This window comes from Cyprinodon variegatus, unplaced genomic scaffold (assembly GCF_000732505.1).
Source record: "Cyprinodon variegatus isolate N-32 unplaced genomic scaffold, C_variegatus-1.0 Scaffold79, whole genome shotgun sequence".
Taxonomy (NCBI): Eukaryota; Metazoa; Chordata; class Actinopteri; order Cyprinodontiformes; family Cyprinodontidae; genus Cyprinodon; species Cyprinodon variegatus.
The window spans coordinates 1,285,228-1,306,553 of NW_015150532.1; the positions used below are offsets into that span (position 1 = coordinate 1,285,228).

Here is a 21,326-nt window from a genome sequence, read left to right on the forward strand (position 1 = left end):
ATTTAGAAGACTCTGAGGGCCCCCCATGTGGTCCTTGAGGGCACCTTGGTGCCCACGGGCACCGGGTTGGTGACCCCTGTTCTAGAGGCTCTTTAATGATAGCCAGGTTTTAATATTCTCCCTACTTCTGAGATCTGGGTTAGTTTTTGTTAAATTAATAGTGATGCTGTCATTATCTTGGCTCTGATGACTGGCTTGACTACTCATTTCATTCACCTCCCAAGCTCTGCCCAGTTCTCATTACCGTTTATCTGTTCCACCTGCTTCAGCCTCTATTTAAGCGGCCGTTAACCAGTCATCAGTACCAGATTATTCAAGCTATTGACAAGATTTTTTCTGGCGTGTCTGATTGTGTACTGATTGCCTGATCCTGATCTATTCTGCCTTTGGACCTCTGAGGCTGCCTGTTCCCAATCTGATCTGTTTGTCTGACCTGTCTTCGGACACCTGCTGGATTCTGCCTGTGCTCTCTTCCTCCAGAGGTTCCTGCCTTAGATGCCCTCGCTGTACTCTGCAGATCTGTTTCCAATAAACATTTGAGAAATCTAACTGTCTGTCTGCCTCAAATACAGGGTCCTATTGTTCTTAGAGTGACATATGCAATATGTCAGGGTTCTGCAACCTGTGGCTTTAGAGTCAGAAGTGGCTATTTGGACCCCCTACATAGCTCTTAATACTAACTAAAAGTGATATTAAGAACCAACTAATCTCATACAGCAACAAAAAAAAGTCTTGGATGCTTCATTGTTTTTTAAAGGATATTTGAATTCCATTTTCAGAACTGAATGACAATAAAAGGAGCAGAAATATGTTTTTTGATCTTTTTTTCTTGTTTTTTAATCAAATGATATGATGTTGGACAGAGGAAAATCACGGTTTCTTCTACATTAAAATTTTCATAATTTAGTACAAAACACAGAACTGATTATTTTAAATTGCACCATATTTCCTATAGTAGATATTTAGACATAAAAAGAAGTTGTGTTTTACAAGAAGGTTGTTTAATATATTTGGCTCTAAACTACTTTTCCTTTGCTGTACTCAGGAGAAAATAGCTATTTGGATTTTAAAGGTTACAGAGCCCTGCAATATGTCATCTGCTGTTATTCAATGGAGGTCATACTACTATTGCATTTCATAACTGAAAATGGAAATTATTCTTTGTTTTTTATATAACTATCATGCAAAAAACTCATAACTAAAAGGCAGTAACCCTACTTTGTGTCATGCAGTGCCTTGTGAAAGCATTCTCCTTGAACTTTTCAACCTTTTGCCATATTTCAGGCTATTGGATATTTTAAACTTTTTTTAACAAATAAAAAACTGAAGAGTGAGGCACGAAAAATGAATCAACTCCTTTACTCTCAGTGCAGCAAACTCTCTCCAAATCTTCAGTGAGGTTCTCTGAATGATCCAATCTTGACCTCAATGACTGATGATGATAAATAGAATCCAACTGTGTGTCATACATTCACTAACTGTGTGTAATAAATGCACTATGTGTATACAAAATGACAATAAAGTTTGTCTAAGTCTAAGTGATAGTCTCAGAGCTCTGTTTAAACTCAGATAGCATTATGAAGAACAAGTAACACACCAGGCAGTTTAAAGCCAGATTTGGATAAAATGAACTTTAAACGTCCCAAGGAGCACTGTGCAAGTGATAATACTAAAATGGAATCAGACCGCTGTGAATCTACAAACACCCCTCTAAACTCTCAGCTCAACCAAGGAGAAGAATGATCAGGGATGCAGCCAAGAGGCCCATGGTCACTCTGGATGAACTGCAGAGGTCTACAGTTGAGGTGTGAGACTCTGTCCATAGGAAAACAAATCTGGCCTTTATGGAAGAAATACTTTTCATAAAGATATTCATAAAAAGACTTGTTTAAATCCAAATAGAGGACCGTTTTGGAAGAAAATCTGTTTGAGCCTGCAAAAGACATGAGACAGGATGGAGACAGGAGATTTATCTTCCAACAAGATATTGATCCAAAACATAAATCAAAATCTACAATGGAACGGTTCACAAATAAACATATCCAGGTGTTAGAATGGCCTAGTCAAAGTCCAAACCTGAATTCAACTGAGAATCTGTGGAAAGAACTGAAAACAACTGTTCACAAACGCAATAGAAAACAGACAATAGACAAAAATTTCTCTCAATTTGCAAAACTGACAGAGACATACTCCAAACGACTTGCAGCTGTAATCACAGCATAAGGCGCTACAAAGTGTTAGCTCAAGTTTTCTGTTTATTTGTTAAAATGAATTATTTAACACATTTTGTTCCACTTCATGATTGTGTCCCACTTGTTGCTGCTTCACAAAAAATTACAATTTTATATCTTTATGCTTGAAGCATGAAATGTGGCAAAAGCCGCCGCCTTGAAAAGTTCAAGGTTATTAGGATATCATAATACATTATAATAAAAACAGAAGATTTCAGCAGAGATTCACTAAGGGTGGAGAATTCCCCTGATAGTTATTCAGTTGATCATAGAAAAACAGACACAATGGAAACCCAGTCCTGTAGCACACTCTCACACCAAGAGCCAGTTTCATGAGACTTTTAAAGAGCCCCCAAAGAAAACCCATGCAAGCAAAAGGAGAACATTTCCTATGAAAAATGTCTCAGGTTTGGATTTGAACCCACCACCAAATTGCTTCGAGTAAAAAGTGCTGACATTGTATTATGAAAGTACTGCTTTTGTATGTATCCAACACTTTTCTAAACAACCATTTGCTGTATTTACAGCTGCAGGCCTTAGAAACAGCCACAGAAGCAAACCAATAGCATTTACCAAAACACCAGGTATGATTAGATAGCTCATGCACGGTAAACACAGCTACCAGGCGGCATTTATGTCCAGGTGACAGAGAGCGTTGTAAAAAAAAAAACAAAAACACAAATATTGGTGCTTTAAAAATGGTTAAAGAATTTTGGTTATGGTCTCCAGTGTGAGAACACAATGCCTAAACAATTAAACACACTTTAAAAAATTGAAATCTAAATAAGGACTTTTTTTCCCAGATTTTTTTTCTTGAATTGAGGAGGTAAGTGAGACACTTTGCCAATAGAACAAGGCAATTTACATTTAAAATAATAAACAATTGCATTGTCTTGTTTCAAGTGCATATTATTTCATTAACTTATTTTAACAGTAAAATATCTCACTCCATTTGCATCATCAAACCCTGCACTAGGTAGATAAGATGATTGTGAAACAAACAATCATCTTATTTACCTTCTCAAATTAAAAATAAATGCACTTAAAGGTATAGAGGATCTTATGTTCTGGGTGGATCATCTAAATAAATGGTCCTTTTAATTGTCAATTATTCTGGTCATATGTTTATGTAAGGCCGTCCTACGAGCTCGTCCCCAGTTAGCTAGCATTTTCTGCGAATGTGCACGATCAGGCATATATCTCTGGTGAGCTATGGTTTCAGACAGTTGTTGAAGCTAAACATTCTCACCGCGGTTATTTGAAAATGGCCGAGGGTCGTAAGAGAAAAAGTGTCTACAAAGTGTAAGAGAAGAAAAGAAAGGCCTCAGAAGAGGCAGATATATCCAGAAATGCTTTGTGCGGAGAGCATGATGATAACAGGCGTTCCCTCTGGGGAGCGGGTACAGGGTTGAGCATGTGCTTTTTTTTTTTTAAAGTGGAGATGGCGGGTCTTTTCAAAAATTCGCTAAAATCCTACACAGTGCCTTTAATCTGAGAAATCTTTACTTATTTCTAGGTCATTTTTACAGTGTACCTTTGCCCTTGAGAATGAACGTTTTATTATGTTTTGCTAACTAGCTTATTTTCACATACCGGTAGATTAAATCATGATTACCTATCAACAACATGTGTTTTCGATTTTGTCGTGTATTCTCAGTTAGATTTAGGCCTAATCACTAATTGATCAGCTCTTTCACATAAATCTTCTTTCATTAAACCTGCCACCTCTAAATTGTTCTTAAAATGTAATCTATACTAAGCCTTATCCATCTTCCTATCAGCTCCGACCAGCTGCTGACTAAAAGCCTCTCCACAGCATGATCCTGCCAACACTATGTATGAGGATGAGAATAATGTCTTCAGGGTGGTAAGACACCAAATATACAGTAGGTGGTTCCTTATGTGGCCTGCGTTAAGCCGCAAACAAAATGGCTCTCTATCACCATTGCTTTTCTTCCTTCATCTATTTAATAATTTAGATTTATAGATTTCCAAACTAGTTTTATGGTAGAAAAATTATCCCACCTGAGCAGTGGATCTCTGCAGCTCCCCAGAAGTTGATATCAGCGTGTCACTAATATTTTGTAAAAAAAATCTCTGAAGCTCAAACATGTTTTACAATAAGGTGACCTATATGCTTTATCTGGATTTTTATCAGTTTGTGGCAAAGAAAATAATGGCTAAAAAAGTGGTTTCAACACTTTAAAAATGAAAAACAATTATAATTTCAATTTCGAAGTTAGATTTTGATCGTTTGGTCTTCTCAGTAACATACAATCCAGAAACGGCAGATTGAAGTTAGCCGCTGATAAACCTGTTGAAGTTCAAAGGTTATAAATACTTCTCAGGTTTAGGCTTTGTAACCTGAAGAGCAACAGTGACCTCTGAGACCAGGCAGGATTAAATGTGCTCTGTGTAGTCTCCTTGACCGTGGTGCTTGGGGCACATGCACAGCTGATCTTTCACAAGAGTTCAGGGCCATATGGAGCTTAGAGCCCTCCCTGCTCCCCTTTGCTGAGCAACAGCATTAGAGTAATCCTGCATCCAGATGAAAGAGAGACAGCAGCGGCTCCTTGGAAGTGGGTTATCCTTGACATCTCAGACTGACACCCTGGCTTTTGCTTTAGCAGCTCAGATAATTATAGGTCACATGAGAGCTCTACTTAGTGGCAGCTTCTAAATTTGATCTCATGGCTTTATTTAAGGTTTCTTTTTCTGCTAGCACATAAAATGATAGAATAGTAGAATCACAGATGTCTCTGCAAACTGAAGCGGCCTTAGAAGCCTAAAGTACAATATACAGTATGCAGTCATTACCTGTATTACTTTATAAAGCTCTCCTTAGGTGATTAAACTTATGAAGGCATTAGAAACCTTTGCAGCCAGGTCCCTGCCACACTGTGAGTCACTTGTACCGTGTAAATGATCCAGCAACAAGAAACAGATATTGTTTGAATGTGGTGCTTTTCAGGTTGTGCCAAATCAACATAATAGCCCATTGACTTTACAGACTTCCATTGTATTTAAACGGACTGCTGTGATGTTGAGTACAAAAACCTCATGACACGCTCCCCTTTTGACGCAAAGCTGCTTGCCTCGTGACCAATAACAAACGACTGGAGCGGCGGGGTATACGCTAAGGTACATTTCTGTTCCGCTTTTCCTTCTCTATCTGACATATTTCCTCTTTATTTGGGGTAACTGTAGGTGTCTGAACAGCGGAGCCGAGTCACGAAGAGAAAAACTCTTGGCTGTGCTCAACAGTGCCGTCTTTATCTGGCTCTCTGTATGCCGAGATTAAGAAAACCAATTTGACGTAAACCTCTTGTTCATCCAACTCTGCCTCCTGACCCATACCAAGCAAACCAATTGCAGTATGAAACATGCAGGTCTTAGCTGTAGATTTACTTTCCTCTGCTGATCAAGGCCAGAGGCAGTGCCTTTACAAGGAGGGAAATATATGAAAATGACAAGTTTTTAGAACATAAAATGTGAATTCTTTGATTTGTGCTTAAGAAATAAAGTCTGTCTGTTGTGGCCAAGAAAATAGGAAAAAGAAATTAGGAAAATGGTTATATTTTGTTGAGATATTTAATCACCAGAATGATTGAAAATTAGGTGGAGCACTTGTTTAGATGATCCACCTGGAAATAAAAGATCGTCCTCTATACCTTTAAGCCTCGACTGTCATGATCTGGCCTGTTTGCTCCTCCTTAATCGGTAATTTCTTTCACCTGCCGTTTTCCCTCCCTGCCTCAATTATAATTTATTCCTCTCACCTGTTTCCTCTGGTTTATATTCAGTTCAGCCTGAGAATTCAGTGCCAGATCATTACTTGTCTTTCTGTTAGTCTGTCGGTTCGGTTTTTGCCTTGGTTCATATCGTGGATCCTGGCAGCCATTGGAAAGAGGGTTTTAGTGTTTGTCTCGCCTCCTGATCGTCCACTGTTCCTCCCCTGCGGAGTCCTCTGGGTTTTTGGCTCTATATGTGGGGAGGTTCAGTTTTTATCCAGTAAGCCTGGCTCCAGGGAGGAGACCAGTTTAAAGTCCTGCATCAAGTTCTGGTTCCACGTCCTGTCTCGGCTACCCTCTTCCACTGAGCCTGCTCATCTGCACCTGATCCTGTCTGCTCCTGTGCGTGACCACCTGGTCATGCTTCTGGTCCCAGTCAGACTCTGAACCCTCCTGGGAGCCTGTGGATGCCTGGAAGTCTGGATCCTGCCTCCTGTTTCTGTTCCTGTCTGTTCTGGATCCCTGACCAGCATGTCCTCTGGGACTGCAGCACTTGGGGACATTCTTCGTCTGGACTGTTAAACCAGGTAAGTGACCAACTCTGATAATCATCTTCTGTCAGAAGATCGTGGTCACTAACCTGTGTTTCTCCTGCAGAATGTCTGAGATTGGGCGGTGCCCCGCCTAACTCCTGCAGTGTCTGTGAGCCACAGCTCCACTTTAGTTTTTGTTTTGTTTATCAATAAATGTTTTGAACTTTCCTACTGACTGTCTCTCCTTGAATAATGGGTCCCTCTGTCCTCGGTTCATGACGTCAACAGTCCCCAGTTGGTAGCGGCTAAACAAGAACAGGGAGGTCAAGCTTTGAACCAGATTAGATTTCCCGATTTCCAGCTGTGAAAAGTTTTATGGATTTCTCTGGAATCATCGACCTTGTTATTTGCATGGATTTGTGAAGGGCTGTAGTTTTATGCTTCAGGTTTTTGTAATTTCAGAGGATCTATCTTGACCCAATTTTTTGCAAAATGGTCCTTCTCACTGGCCTTTAAGCACACCGCATTTGGCTGAATAATAACCCAAAAGCATAGCAGCTCTGCCTGTGTTTGAATGTCAGGATATTCTGCTGTTGTTCATACTCAGCATTTCTCTTTCTCCAAACACGGCTGGTCCAATTATTGCTTCCCACTTTTTCCCCAAACCTCCTCTGAATCTTTTAGCTGTTCGCTGGCACTGTGTTTTGCAAAATTGATCTGTCCATCATACATACACTAGTTGTAGTTACTTTTTTTAGTAACTTTGATTAATAATCTTCCTGGAGATTACTAAGCATGAATCACAATTTAAAATATATGACGCAACACAACAAAAACATAAAAGAAATATGTGTGGTATACTCATATTTAATGAAAGGTGTAGACTTAGCGGCTGACCAGAAACCTTGGATGTAAAATAGTGATATAGTTTGTTAAAAGCAGTGATGGTTAAAAAGTAAAAGCTTATAAAAAGAAGGATCTGTGATAACCCTCTTTTTGGCACCTAAAGTGCAGATTTATAGAAGGAAATCCAGTTCATCAGCAATTTCCTCTTTTTAAGTGGAAGACATTTTTCAAATGTTATCTTATTTTTGCTGCAGTCATATTGTATAAGTCCATATAGGACACAAACTCAGATTTTTCCATTCAGAATCACAACTTCAGATATCCCTCTAATACAAAGATGAAACAGTAAACCCTTCCTTTTCAGATAGAGATTAATTATAGTAGAGTTTTTGATGAGGGTTTGAGGTTAAAGTAGATATCTGTCATGTTAAAACAGCTCTGGTCTAATAATGTTATAGGGGCTTATGTAGCTTCTGTCACATCTGTGTTATATGGATATAAATATTGACGTCCCTAGCTAAATACAAAGAAGACATTTCTAATTACCTATAAGGGAAACTTATAACCTATCAAACAATTGGTTGGAGTAACTAAAGATGAAATATTGTAGCAACTGAATCCCACTTTGTTTTTTTTTTCTTCACACTGACAACTAATAGTAACGTTATTTGATTTATTCCATCAGGAGGTCATTACTTTGGATTATGAAATATTTTAAAAAAGGTTTTCTTTGTAAAATAAAATGAAAAATCTTCTATGGCGATCTGGAATATGCTTTAAAGATGTTTAAGACTCAGCAAACTATTAGCTGGAAAAAACCTAAGAGCAGGTGAGATGCTGACTGTCCAAAGTCGTTCCTCGTGCGGCAGAAGTGTCCTGCATGTTTTAGATGTGTCTCAGCGTCAGCATGCCGGATTTTAATTGCTGACTAATTAACAGGCTTTGGCTGAACTGGATTCGTCATAATCAGGTTTGTTAAAGCAGGGAATCCTCTAAACCTTGCAGGACACCGGCCTGAAGACAGACTTTGGACATCCCTGGTTCAAAAGCTCTTTGAAAATAACTTTATTCCAAGTAGTCTGAATTAAATTTTAAGTTCCACTGATTACAATTGTCTGCCAACAATCTCTTGTCTGCTGCTCTCAAGCTTGGAGGGATCAGACCCTATCTCAGCAGTCAATGGAGATGGCACCTTAATTGTTGCCTGGCAACAGAGCCCAAATGGAAACACATGAGACAAACTCTAATGCACATTAACAGGTCTATTTACCAGCAGCTGATGGGCTTGCTCTGCATAGTTGTGAGGTTCCCTAAGATCTCCCAGTATGAGCTGGAGAGCCTCGCTGGGGAAGAGGGATTTATTTTTAGTACCAGTAATTGTGGAGAGGGCTGCGAGTGAAACAGTTTTCAATAAATGCTGTAAGCAAGACATTTGAGCTCTATGTAACTAGCTGCAAAACTACATTATGCTGGGATTTTCTTCATCCCCTGTTCCATATAAGCTAATGAACTTTAGAGCTTAATGTTTTTACTACTTCTTTAACTGCTCTTATAAAAAACCCTTTCCAATTGTGAGCCTGATCTAACTTGATTATAATTGTGTTTTTTGGGTTAATCAACTTTCAGAATGTAAGATCCAAATGTACAGAAAGCTTTTTTCCTTCATTTAGGAAAACAATTATATAAACCAACAGAATCCTTTGTGAGAAAGTAATCCCCCCCTCCAAATATGATAACTATTCGCACCCTCATTTGCAGGTAAATCTGCCATCAAACATTTTAGGCACTGGAAAATAGTCATACAATGCTATGGAGAAATTTTGATTCACTCTTTTTTTCCATTTGTTTTTCTCATGAGGCATTTCAGTGGGTTTTAAACAGGATTTCTAAATGTCACGCAGCACCATTTGCATTGAATTTAGGTCTGGACTTGGATTATGCTACTCTAGTATATCTTATGTACATATGGGAGATCAACACCATGTTTTATGTAATGAAAACAAATTAATAAACATTTGCTTTACACATTGAAACTGTTCAGGCGATTCTGTGTTGTTCATATCTTTATCAAAAAATAAATAAATAAATAAATCAAGAAAAAGAAAAAATGAGGTAAATGAGACCTGCAGTACTTAACATATAGTAATGAGAATTCCTCTAGAACCTTGAACCTGGAGATTATTTCCCAAAGAAGACTTTTTCATAAAAAGAATAACATTATGGACAAAAGTTAGCATCCTCTTCATCAGTACGTTAAACAAGAGGGTGTCTTTAGTCAGAGGCTTCTTGTGCCAGTGTAAGACAGACCACTACAGAGGACCCTTCCAGCCTACAGCTATCAACACAGACAAAAACTGGTTAAAAAATAAAACCTATGAGTTACTAAATTTAATTTCCCTTTGGGATTATTAAAGTATGTCAGATTTTAATTTAGTTCAATAACAGCAGAAGGAAAATGATATTAAACCAATAAGCCTTCAATATAAAAAAGAAGTCGGTGTGTCACTCTGGTGCATTTTTATTTAAAACAATCTAGTTTTTAAGGGAAGTTACTCATGATGTCTTAAAATAAGAGTAGTGATTCTTTTACATAATTTTACTTAAGTTGATAAAAGTACAAAGTAGTAAATTTAGTCCTAAAAGTAGATTATTATTAAAAAAATAAAATAAAATTCATAATAAGTAAATATAATGGAGCAAATGCGGTAGAAGATGGATGGTTTTTAAATAGTTAAAAATTTACCTTTAAAAAGAGCAAACAATAATCTTCATTGTTTTATATGAACATAACACAGAAGCTTTGTTGAAATACGTCAGTTGATAGAAGGAGGACACCAAGGCCACAGTATATATACTGTATATAAAAAAATGCACTCTTAAATAACAGACCATAAATATCCATCTTATAAATTATACCACTAAATATAAATCACTTGGAAAATAGCTCCATATGTAAACATATGGTTTGAGTTTGCATCTATTTCTTCTGTGACAATAGAGAGAGGGAAAACAGGATGTTTTGTGTTTTTTTGTGCAAAAGGCCCAAAGAGGAGCAACACTGAGCTTTAGCAGCAAAAAAAAAACCTAAATGATAGAGAACATTACTATATTTGATTCCTTTTAACTTACAACTTCTGTGCGCTGAGGACCGTGTTTGAAAAACAAAACTCAGAGATAGAAAGTTAAAACTTTGGATGGGAAACAAAGATACTGCAATTAAACTGGTGATGATGATTGTTTGAATCACAAAAGTTTGTGAAAATCTAAAAAAAATTATGACTATCAAAATCTTTTTTTTTTTTTTCACAACAACAGCAAACTTATATTACACTGAGCTACTTGACCTCTGCTCCTAAATCTGAAGGTCCAATAATGGCTGACAGGTGTATGAATCCAACTGTTAGAACACATTCTGGCTTTTTAGACGTTTAACGTTAATGTTAAACATGTTAATTTTAATGTTTTTGTTCTCCTCTCCTTTCCTCCCAATAATCTGTAGTTCTGGTTTATACAGTTCGGTAGCTGGAAGGATTGTTCTCAGTCTTATTATGGTAAGGGCACATATTGCAGCAGTGCAGCTCACTGTGAGCAAAAAGCAAATAAATGTATATTTGTCCTAACTGCAAAAATCTTTAAAAGCAGATATCTTTATTGGATCAGAACCCCAAAATGTTGACCTTTTATCTTAGAAAAAACAGTCTTAGTGAATAACAGTCTGTTTCACGACAGCAAATAATTTGACATTGAACCCACACGGAGACCTGATATCGACTCAGACAAAGCTATCTGCTTTAAAAAGGACTAAACTTCAACAAATGAATAAAAACAAATGCAAAATACTCAAAAAAAGTCGATAAATAATGTAACAATACCAGAATATATAAACTAAAACTTAAAAAAACACCTGAATGACATTATTATATGAAAAAAAATGCAGATTTTAGAGCAAACATATTTGTCAAACTGTTAACATATTTATGTTGTTCTGTACTGGCAGATAAAAAAACAAAACAAATCTAATTCAGTTAAAAAAGATGTAGAAGCTGTCTGCTAGCAAAACACCTCCACTAACATCATTAAAAACGAAGCTTGGTTTCATACAAGAAGAATGTCAATAGTTCAACAAAATCTGAATTTATTACCTTGACTTCTGCTGCTGCAGCTCTGCCATTTAATAGCAGAGCCTACTGAATATATATAAAAAAGAAAGGAGAAAGATATTGAAATAAAATGTCATTATTATGTAATTTAGAGGTATTTGTAAGCGTGCTCTCCTGAATTAAAGCCCTGCTCAATCTGGATTTAATTTTTAAATGTCTCGGCTTAAAAACGTTTACATTGAGACTTCCAATAACTGAATTAAGTTGCTGAAAGGAATACTTTATAATAGTTGAACATTGACTTTACAATTGTTGAATGAATGGAGTCATTTCTCGTCACAGGCTGTTTAAGTGATGTCCCATTTTAAAACTCATTTAAAAATGTATTGTAAAAACATTTAAGCTGTGCATTTTTTCATGGGGTTTTAGACATTTTACCAGAAACAGATTCATGATGTAAGACACTAATGTTGGATGAGAGGACAGGATTTTCTTTCTCCTTTTGAATTGATCTTAAAATTCTATCAGTCAGAATCTATGCAGATCAGGTAAGTTCTTGCACATCGGATTCTCTGGGCTCTAGACATTTTTTTTATATTGAGGGAGAAAAGATGAGGCCCAAACTTTTTTCCACAAAGCAGGGAGCATATAACTCTTCCAAAATGTTTCATAATGGAACTTTAAAAGTTTATTTCGCTAAAGGAATGAGTAATGGTTAAGGGGGTCTAACCCTTGCATTAGACAGTTTTGTTGAATATGGAGATTTAAGGCTTGACTGCTGCTGCTTCACCAAGGAATCCTGTTCATCAAGGCTTCTACCTCTGAGATAATCTGAAGGCCACGGGATATTTGGAGGTCGGCAGTTCTTAAAGTTCCCAACCACTGGGGACAGCGTTTCCAAGCACAGAACAACCCCGGCCCTCTGGTCTCCTGTTAAAAAAAACCCTACTGTTGTTCACAATAATCTTTAGAAAAAGAATCTGACTTTGGAAAAAGCAGCAGCCAATAAATGTATTACATGTAAACAATCTAAATTTTTTTAATGTGACTGTAATTCACAGGGCTCTGGCTGATTCAGATAAATGGAGCCTAGGCAGAAGTTCAACTGAAGAAACTGATTATTTGCCTTAATTCAGCTACGACACAGCCAATCAGCTTTGAACCATGCCTCCACTTAAGCCAATCTGCATCCAAAGTTTATCTTAAAAGGCCTGTGATGCGCAACTCGTTTGCTACCTAGTGTGCAGGTGGTGTTTGCGCCGTGTGACTTCATTCAGATGACACGGTTTCAACCCACCTCCAGCCCCTCTTCCACAATCGTAGCTAAAACTTAATTCCTCCCAGTCTCTTACTGCATTCCGCGTCTAATTTCGAAGACCGCCATATCGAGCCTGGTTCTGACAGAGGTTTCTTCCCAATGGGGAATTGGGGAGCCGGTGAACAATACCTCCTTAACGACCGACCCTTAACAATCGTAGACAGGTTTCAGATATTACAGGAGACAATCCCCCCCTTAACGGCAATCCTCCCCCTTTAAGGACCGACCTTCAGAATCCTACACAGGTTTCAGATATTACAGGCTAACCATGGAACCAAACGACCCATTCATCGGTTTGCATTTGCATGTTTCCAAGCGATACAAGGCTTTGTCTATATAAGACTCAAACTCACTGCGGATCCAGACATTTGAATTGAGAATGCTTCCTGGAGAGGTGGCAAAACATCTTCAAATCTTGGAAACCAAGTCCAGTGGATATTTCTGGAACTTTTACGGAATTCCCAATGGGGAGTTTTTCCTCTCCACTGTCGCTTCATGCTTGCTCATCATGGACAGGTTCTCTCAACCTGTGTAATCCAAGTGGACTTCCATCTTCCAGGTCCCTGAGTGAAGCTCTAGTATCAGCTCACGCAGTCCACTGGATCTCCCCATAAAGCTCAGCAGACCGTCTCTCTAACCAGCAGTCTACAGACTGACCAACTCTATCTCCACTCCACCACCAGTTTCAGGCCTGGGGGAGAAACAGCCCTGTTCTTTGCTCCTGTTCATGCATATCTATCAAAATTCAGTGCTATGTTTCCTGCCGAGGTCTGAGTGCCAAAGACCAAGTAATTGTATCAATAAATTTCTTCTAATTGTCTTTTCCCTCCGTGGGAGTTTTTCAGATTGAAATGCTTGTAGAAGCAGTCTGTATGCTGAGCTGTTGGAATTCATCCATGGAAGTGCTCGGAGCAGTAAGCTAATTTTAATGATTCAGAGGGGTGAGGGGGTGATGTTTTTTTTATTAACCATCACACATTTTCATCAGCTATTAAGATGTTTTGTGACTTATATACTTGGGCTATATAAAAGTCATCGCTTCATGCTTTATTTAAATTCCCACTAAGCTTTTTTCCTTGGTTATTGCTGTTTGAAATGAATTTCAACATTGCAAATAAATCCACAGACACTGAGGCTAGGACTAAATCAAGCCCATCTAAAAAGGACTTGTAGTGACATTTATCACAAGTGCAGAAAAATAAGGAGAATAAACCTGGCTCATTTTCAGAACCTCTCATTAACAAACACATCGTCTGTACTGAATGAGCTACTCAGCCCTGTACTTGAAGATGCACAATTAATCTGAGCACCTCTGTACCTGTCCTGGTTTTACTGTCTGTTCTTGTGAAATTCTGGCTTTTTTTTTTTTAAGACCAAAAATAATTAACTGTCTAGGCAAAATAATAAACTACTCCAAGGGATAAATTAGTCTCTTCTGCCAGTGCATATAATCTTAAGAAATTTATTTAGAGATACCCTGCAAAGACAGATCTAAAAAGTACAAATATAATAATCTGAGTAGGGAAATGAGAGGATCTGCCAAACGATGAGGATTTCTGCTTTTAAAAATAAGTATGCTCTTCAAAAATAAGATAATGGAGATTCCATTTTCTTAATTTAAACCTAAATCATTTGCAAATTGCCCTACCTGTGGACCTCTGTCTTTTTATCTCAAGTGTAACCTTTATTTAGATTTGAGCATGCACCTTTACTGTTCTTGGTCTAAATGAAGTATCTGGGTCTAAATCAGGCCATAAATTGATACACTGCCATAACAATGATGCACCTAACTAACAGTAACTTTTAAAAAGCCAAAAACACTTCCTTAGATTTTATGTCATAGCTGACGAGCTCTGTCCCAGTTTAAATTATGTGTACTGGAATTGATCATTTCTTATTCAAAATGTAAAATGATTGACGTCGAATTCAGTAAATCAGGACAGTTTTAGTTTTTAGTTTATTTTGTATTCATTGAAACTAAAGGGCGGAAGCTTTCATTTCTCTCAGACCATTTTAGGATTAGAGATGCATCATATTGTCAATATTTGAACATTTTAATCCTAAATGGTACATACTTTACCCATTAAATATTTTTAAAACAGTGTCTATGATTTCTTACACTCTCCAGAAGTCAGTATAGAGCATCATCTTGTCTTATTAGCTGAATGCAGTGTTTCATCCATGCTGCCAAAGGTGCAGAATTTAAAATTAAAGAAAAAAAAAAACAAAAATCTGAAATTAAGGCTAAAATAGATTGTTGAACCCCGTTGTTTTTTATGTTGTGAGAAACAAAAATTTTTCTTAAGCAATTAAGCAATTTAAAACACTTTATCAGAAGTAGACAAAATTAAATGCAAGGATTATTTATTTTTCTTCAGCATGTCTCTGTATGTTTTTATATTCCGTCCATACAAAATGAAAGCATAGGAGGCTCCTAGCGTGGTGGCCATTGATTTGGCATGACGCATTCATGGGATAATCTGGTTTCCGCTTTGGTTGGTGCACAGATGGCATGGAGAGGGTGGGGAGAATGGGGACAGACATGCAGTAGGGCCAGAGAGGATATTCACCCCATAGATAAGCCCTACAGTACCATGCATCAGGTCAGGCAGCCGGTCTGCAGATCCCGGGAGGATGCTTGGTCAGAGGAAAGAGGGTGAAAGTCCTCCTGCTTTCTGGGACTGCAGCTGGCATAGATGCTGTCAGAGATAACGAGACTTTCACACGTATTCTATAAATGATTTAAAAGGGAATGGGAGCAGGGTGACGGTTATTAGCCCAAATTACAGGAACTAACAGGAAACACCTTCCTGTCTGATTATGCGTTATCGCCTGTATCCAGAATCAGGCAGGCAGAGGGAACATCAGGAGCGCAGATGACTCAAAGCATCAGCACGCACTTGTTGAGTGAAATAATCTCACTGATTGCTTTTACATTCCCATGTGCTAGACTGATTTGTGTGACTTGCTGAGGCTGCCCCCACTGATGCCTGCAGAGACTACTTTAGATTACATGTAGTTAATGTTTCCATCTATAACACAATCTATGTTTGGCAGGAAAGTTACTGTCAGGTGTAGAGCAATGACACTGGGGGGATAACCGGTCATCCACAGGTAAAACACATTCACTCTAATTTCTTAGCACTCAATAAAGTAGATATATATTCAAACGAAATGTGCAATAAACATCAACAGACAGAGATAAAGACAAAGAGTCAGACAGTGAGAGAGGGGGGGATTAACTTCTCATCCAGTCTTTGCTGTTGCATAGATTGTAAGTAGCTTATTGCACAAAGCAGGCTGCATGTTACCCGCGCGTTTGCATGATTTGTTTTGAGTGTGTATGCGATAGCCATCACTGATCTCATGCAGGCAACTAAGTGCCTTGGGCCTCGAATAATCAAACGGTGGAATCTTGCAGGCTGTGCCATGGGTATAACGCAGCTGTAGCCGACACACCACATGCATTTAGAGAAACATAACTCTTTAATCCTCAGTGGGGTTTTTTTTTTCAAAAGTAATTGGACGGAGAATCAATCTCATCAGGTTTATGTTTCTCATCTATCCTAATCACCAGTCTGACATGCAAGAAGACCCATGCAGGTTCAGCTAAACGAATAGATGAAACCAAATCAGGAGGAAAAATCTGAACTCTGATGGTTCTGCAGAGTTGTTTAGTAGGGTTGTCAAAAAAGTATCAAGACTGAAACGTTGTATCCGGATACAATACTCATTTTCAAAAGTATCGATACAGTGCTACCACCACTGGCACCTAAAGTGCATCTAAAGTGCAGAATAGTGGAAAATGCACTTTCAGAACACTGTGTGATTGAATAATTCTAAGCACTTTTCAGTTTAAGACTTTTTTTTGTAACAGGTGCAGCTGCTGAGAATTATGTTTGTTTGGCTAGCGTCATTGTTATGTGTGCAAAGCATAGCCAAGGAAGGAACATTTAATTTTAATTTTATAAGTTTTTTATCAAGCTTGTTTAATATTGTGCACAGCATACAACCTCCAAATATTGTTCTTATTGTTTATTGTTTTTATTTATTGTATTTTATTTATTAATGAATATATTTCTGTTGAATTTTGGAGTCTTTGTTTTTATCCTTGTGGTATCGAAAATGGTATCGAGTATCGAATATTTTCCTTAGTATCGGTATCGAGTTGAAAAGTTTAGTATTGTGACAACCCTATTGTTTAGAAACCTTCCCCCTTTATTGAAGCTGATGCTTTAGAACAATTGTTACCTTTTTGGGAGTTTTGTTAAGTTTATATGTGATAAGAATGTGATAAAGACAGTTCAGTGCATAATTTTAAGGTAAAAGAAAAAAAACAAAATATAGAGATATGAATAAATCTGTTTATTCATCCCTGTAAAATAATTTCATTGGTCCTCACAGAGCAGCTGGATTGGCACTGAGATTAAATCATGCATGCTTTAAATCAGGAAAGCTGTGTTACGTTTAGGGGCGTTTAAACGTCATGCATCCTTTTGTGTAAAATGTGAAAAAGTTTTAAGAAGGTGGATTCCATCTGCAGGGCACATGTGGATCTTCCTCCATTGTCCAATAGGCAGATTTAAGCTAATGGACAGCTTTTCTAAATAACTTTTATCTCTGAATCATCATTTATAATAAAACTAAGAGGGTGACTCAAATTAAAAGTTAAACAACTTATCCTGATGCAGCACATGGACTCGCAGCAGAATGCACCGCTTTATATGTTTGATCTGGTCGGGGGAAGAAGGGAGACCTGCTGAGCTGAAATCTCAGTCAGAACACATTTAAAGCAATAATGATCGTCGCCGGAGGGAACACAAGCAAACCAGTCAGATAAAAAAGAGAAAAACTCTTTATATGTATGAGCGTATATAAATGAATAGATGCAGCAACAAGAATGTTTGCCTGGAGGAAGGATACATCCCAGATCTGTTTATTCTGGTTCTGTCTATTTATTGATTGCGTTACAGTCTTTGAGTGGAATGTATAAACCTCTTTGATGTTCTGTATATCTTATGAATTGAAGATGAAAGTTTCATCTTAACTTCATGTTATCAGTCAGTCAGTAAAAGCGACGCAGCAGTAAATGGATCAAAGTTGGATTTTAAGGAGTTGCAGCAGCGCTGGCTCTCTGTTGCTCGCAGTAAATGTGAGTTAAATACAGCAAACATAGACTTTTTGAGTTACTGATTGGTTCAGCAGGAACTGAATGATGCTGCTGGAGTCTGAAGCAGACAGTCAGTCATGGTCTGTCGGCTTGAAGAAAGATCCACCATTCATAAACAAACTGAACTTTAAACTCCTTCTATGCTAATTCAAGGAACAGAAGGAGATTTCCTCCCTAAATATGAGATATTAAGATATTATCAACATTCCATGTAAATACACCAATTGTGGTTCAATATTCTTTAGCAGAGTTAGGAATAAAACATGTTTTTTTTTTTTGCTATTATCATAGACCTGGCATATTTCTATGTGGAAACTTAATATTTCTTGTTAAAAAAGGTTAAGATTCAGTTTAAATGGTGGGTTTTCTTAGCCTGGGTGCCATTCCAAACTTAGTCCCGCCCACAACGTTTGAGGTCGGGAAGTTCGGTGTGGCATTGCTCGGTAGTAGCGCGAGTATGCTAGCACAATATCTGGCGGGCCAATCAAATTGTCAGGGCGGGCTTTATACGATGATGGACAAATTTTGTTTTATTTTATTTACTTTTACTTATTTTAGTTATTTTATCTTTTTGTGCAGCACTTTGGAAACCTTGTGTTTATTTAAACCGTGCTTTATAAATAAAGTGGATTGGATTGGATTGGATAGATGATCAACAGGAACGTAATCAACCATGTCTCCAAAGCGCGCTTGGGTGACAACAACAATGGCTGCCGCTGGAGAGTTGAGGTGAGTAGATTCTGCTATTAGGTCTGTTCTAGAAGATATCGACAGCGAATTAATTTTAAAAGAGGAACAGAGAAACGCGATCAAGGCTCATCTTCTTATTCTAGGTGTGCAACTGCACGCTTTGATTTTTGTTGACAACTATGCGTCGCTTAACATACAGTACGTCACGCACTCCGTTGCTCTTATTGGTTGTAGGTCTATCCAATTGAGTGCAGTGGCATTTTTTTTCCTGATTCGTTCGAAACACGCCCCATAATCACAGCTCTATGGAGTATCAGACTCATATTCTGACTAGAATTGAGTAGGACTACGTCAGGCTAGGGTTTTCTGGCACTGACTTAGATTTTGTTATAACCACCACTCACAAACCTTTATCAGGGTCAGCTAAGGGTCATTCAGTTTCCACAATAAAATCGGTTTAAATGTTTAGTAGTGTTGTTTTATAAAACCATCATGTCTCAGCTCTTCAGATGTTGGTTGGATGTGAAGAAAACTGTGACCCCTCATCTTGATTATCTACTTTGCAGCGTACACCTTCACCGCTGAGGGTGAAACTAACCCTCAGCATGACGCCACCGCCGCAATGCTCCACAGCCTCACCATGACACCGGCAAACATAATTCTTCTCAGTGTGCTCACATAGCTTGATCTTTGTCTCATCTGACCTTTAAAAGTTACTCCAGATTGCATGTGGTCTGTCTTTAAGAGCTGCTGCAGATTTCAGTCCAGGTGTTGCTCTTTCTAATGTCAAACACGTTTCAGGTTGTTCCAGCTCTATTACCTTCTGATTGACTCGATGCTGCTGTTTGTAGCTGGACATCCCAAGTGTTTTATTCTTAATTTGGCACAGCAGGTTGATCCGACAGGATAGCAATCCCATAACACATCACATGTAATTTTAAAAGGGCTTAACTTCAGCTTCCTGAATGCCTCCCTGAAGGCCCAGAGCTATCTCCCGGGGGAAATATATGTTTAAAAGTAAGGTGCCTGCAAGGAAACAAACCGATTTAGATCATTTCTGCCAAATAGAGGGATCAAATATCCAAGCAGAGTTATAGCAGAACCTGTTTATGGCTGCAAGACGTCTGCTTTCTTCCTTGATGTTACAAAGTACTTCAAGAATGAGCTTGCCCAAAATATCTGCTTTCCCTTTAAGAATTCCTTTTTTAATCAGGCTAAAATGAACAATTTAGATGCATCATCTGCATATTTATGTATGGCACGTATAACATTAATATCATGTCAGGTTAATTAGAGCATCGGGATGTGTTTAAGTGTTTCTTTCTCGCACAGCTGGTTCTCTTACCTTGAGACGACGAGAGGCAAGATTAACATTTTCAGCATCCTCATGAGCAGCTCTCCGGGAAACTGGAAGTATTTCACCTCCTGCAAGCAACAGAGGGATATGTTTAATGTAGATAATCACTAACAGCTGATTACAGTGCTGATGCTTGGAAAATGTTAAATATGATTGTTTCCCCTGTAAACTTTAGAGGGCTTTTTGCTCCTGTGGTTCTCAGACGTATCCTTTTTTCAGAACGCACCTTTTATCGCCTTTTAACATAGAATAGGATCTCTTTTATTATTGGAATGAGATTAAAATATCACAACAGAAATATTTTCTCTGAGCAGCTTCAGCGTCTGCTGATTTCAATGGTCGGTAATTACTAGAAGGTTTTTCATTAACAACTTATTTGTCAGTTTCCTGTCAACAACATTCCCTAACCTTTATATGACTGTTCTTGTGAGAAGAATGTGTTGAAAAGGTTTGTTGTTTCTAATCAGTGTTTTTTATACTGTAGCCGATGTGGCCTTCTGTGGTGTTTTGTTGTCTCTTTTTTTTTTCATAATTCAATGTGTTGACCTTTAAAACACTAACAAATGGTTATATAATTCACTGGCAAAACCCAACAAAAGAACCTGGACTTCACTTCCCCGTTGCTTTATTTACTTTTTTTTAAGGTAGCCTTAATTACGGCAATGCATGATTAACCTTAACATCCTGTTTTGCCTCCATGGAGTTGATTTTGTATTCTCTTAAAGTAAACTTCTGGTTCTGTGGAAAAGTGCATTTCAGCTGCAGTTACATCCTCATGAAAATTTTAAGGGTTGTTCCTGTCATCTTCCTAATTTAAGCACAGAAGCAGGCTCAGAGATCAGAGGCACCCATCCATCCATCCATCCATCTATCCACCCTCATCATCATCATCATCATCATCATTCTATCCATCCATCTATCCATCCCTCCTCCTCATCATCATCATCAACCATCCATCATCATCATCATCATCATTCCATCCATCCATCCATCCCTCCTCCTCATCATCATTCCATCCATCCATCCATCCTCATCATCATCATCATTCCATCCATCCATCCATCCCTCCTCCTCATCATCATCATCATTCCATCCATCCATCCATCCATCCATCCATCCATCCATCCATCCTCATCATCAATCCATCAATCCATCCATCTATCCTTCCATCCTCATCATCATCATCAACCATCCATCATCCATCCATCATCATCATCATCATTCCATCCATCCATCCATCCATCCATCCTCATCATCATCAATCCATCAATCCATCCATCTATCCTTCCATCCTCATCATCAGCATCATCATCAACCATCCATCATCCATCCATCATCATCATCATCATC

At 38.1% G+C, this 21,326-nt stretch overlaps 1 protein-coding gene across 2 annotated transcripts in view; it reads right to left on the minus strand.

Moving 5' to 3' along the window:
* The window catches only part of slc1a7 (solute carrier family 1 (glutamate transporter), member 7), a 77,842-nt gene that overhangs the window by 35,929 nt on the left and 20,587 nt on the right, over positions 1-21,326 (minus strand). For both annotated transcript variants that reach the window (XM_015372996.1, XM_015372997.1), the window contains exon 2: positions 19,965-20,044. In XM_015372996.1, coding sequence (XP_015228482.1) covers positions 19,965-20,044 — 80 coding nt within the window. The remainder of the gene's footprint in view (positions 1-19,964; positions 20,045-21,326) is intronic.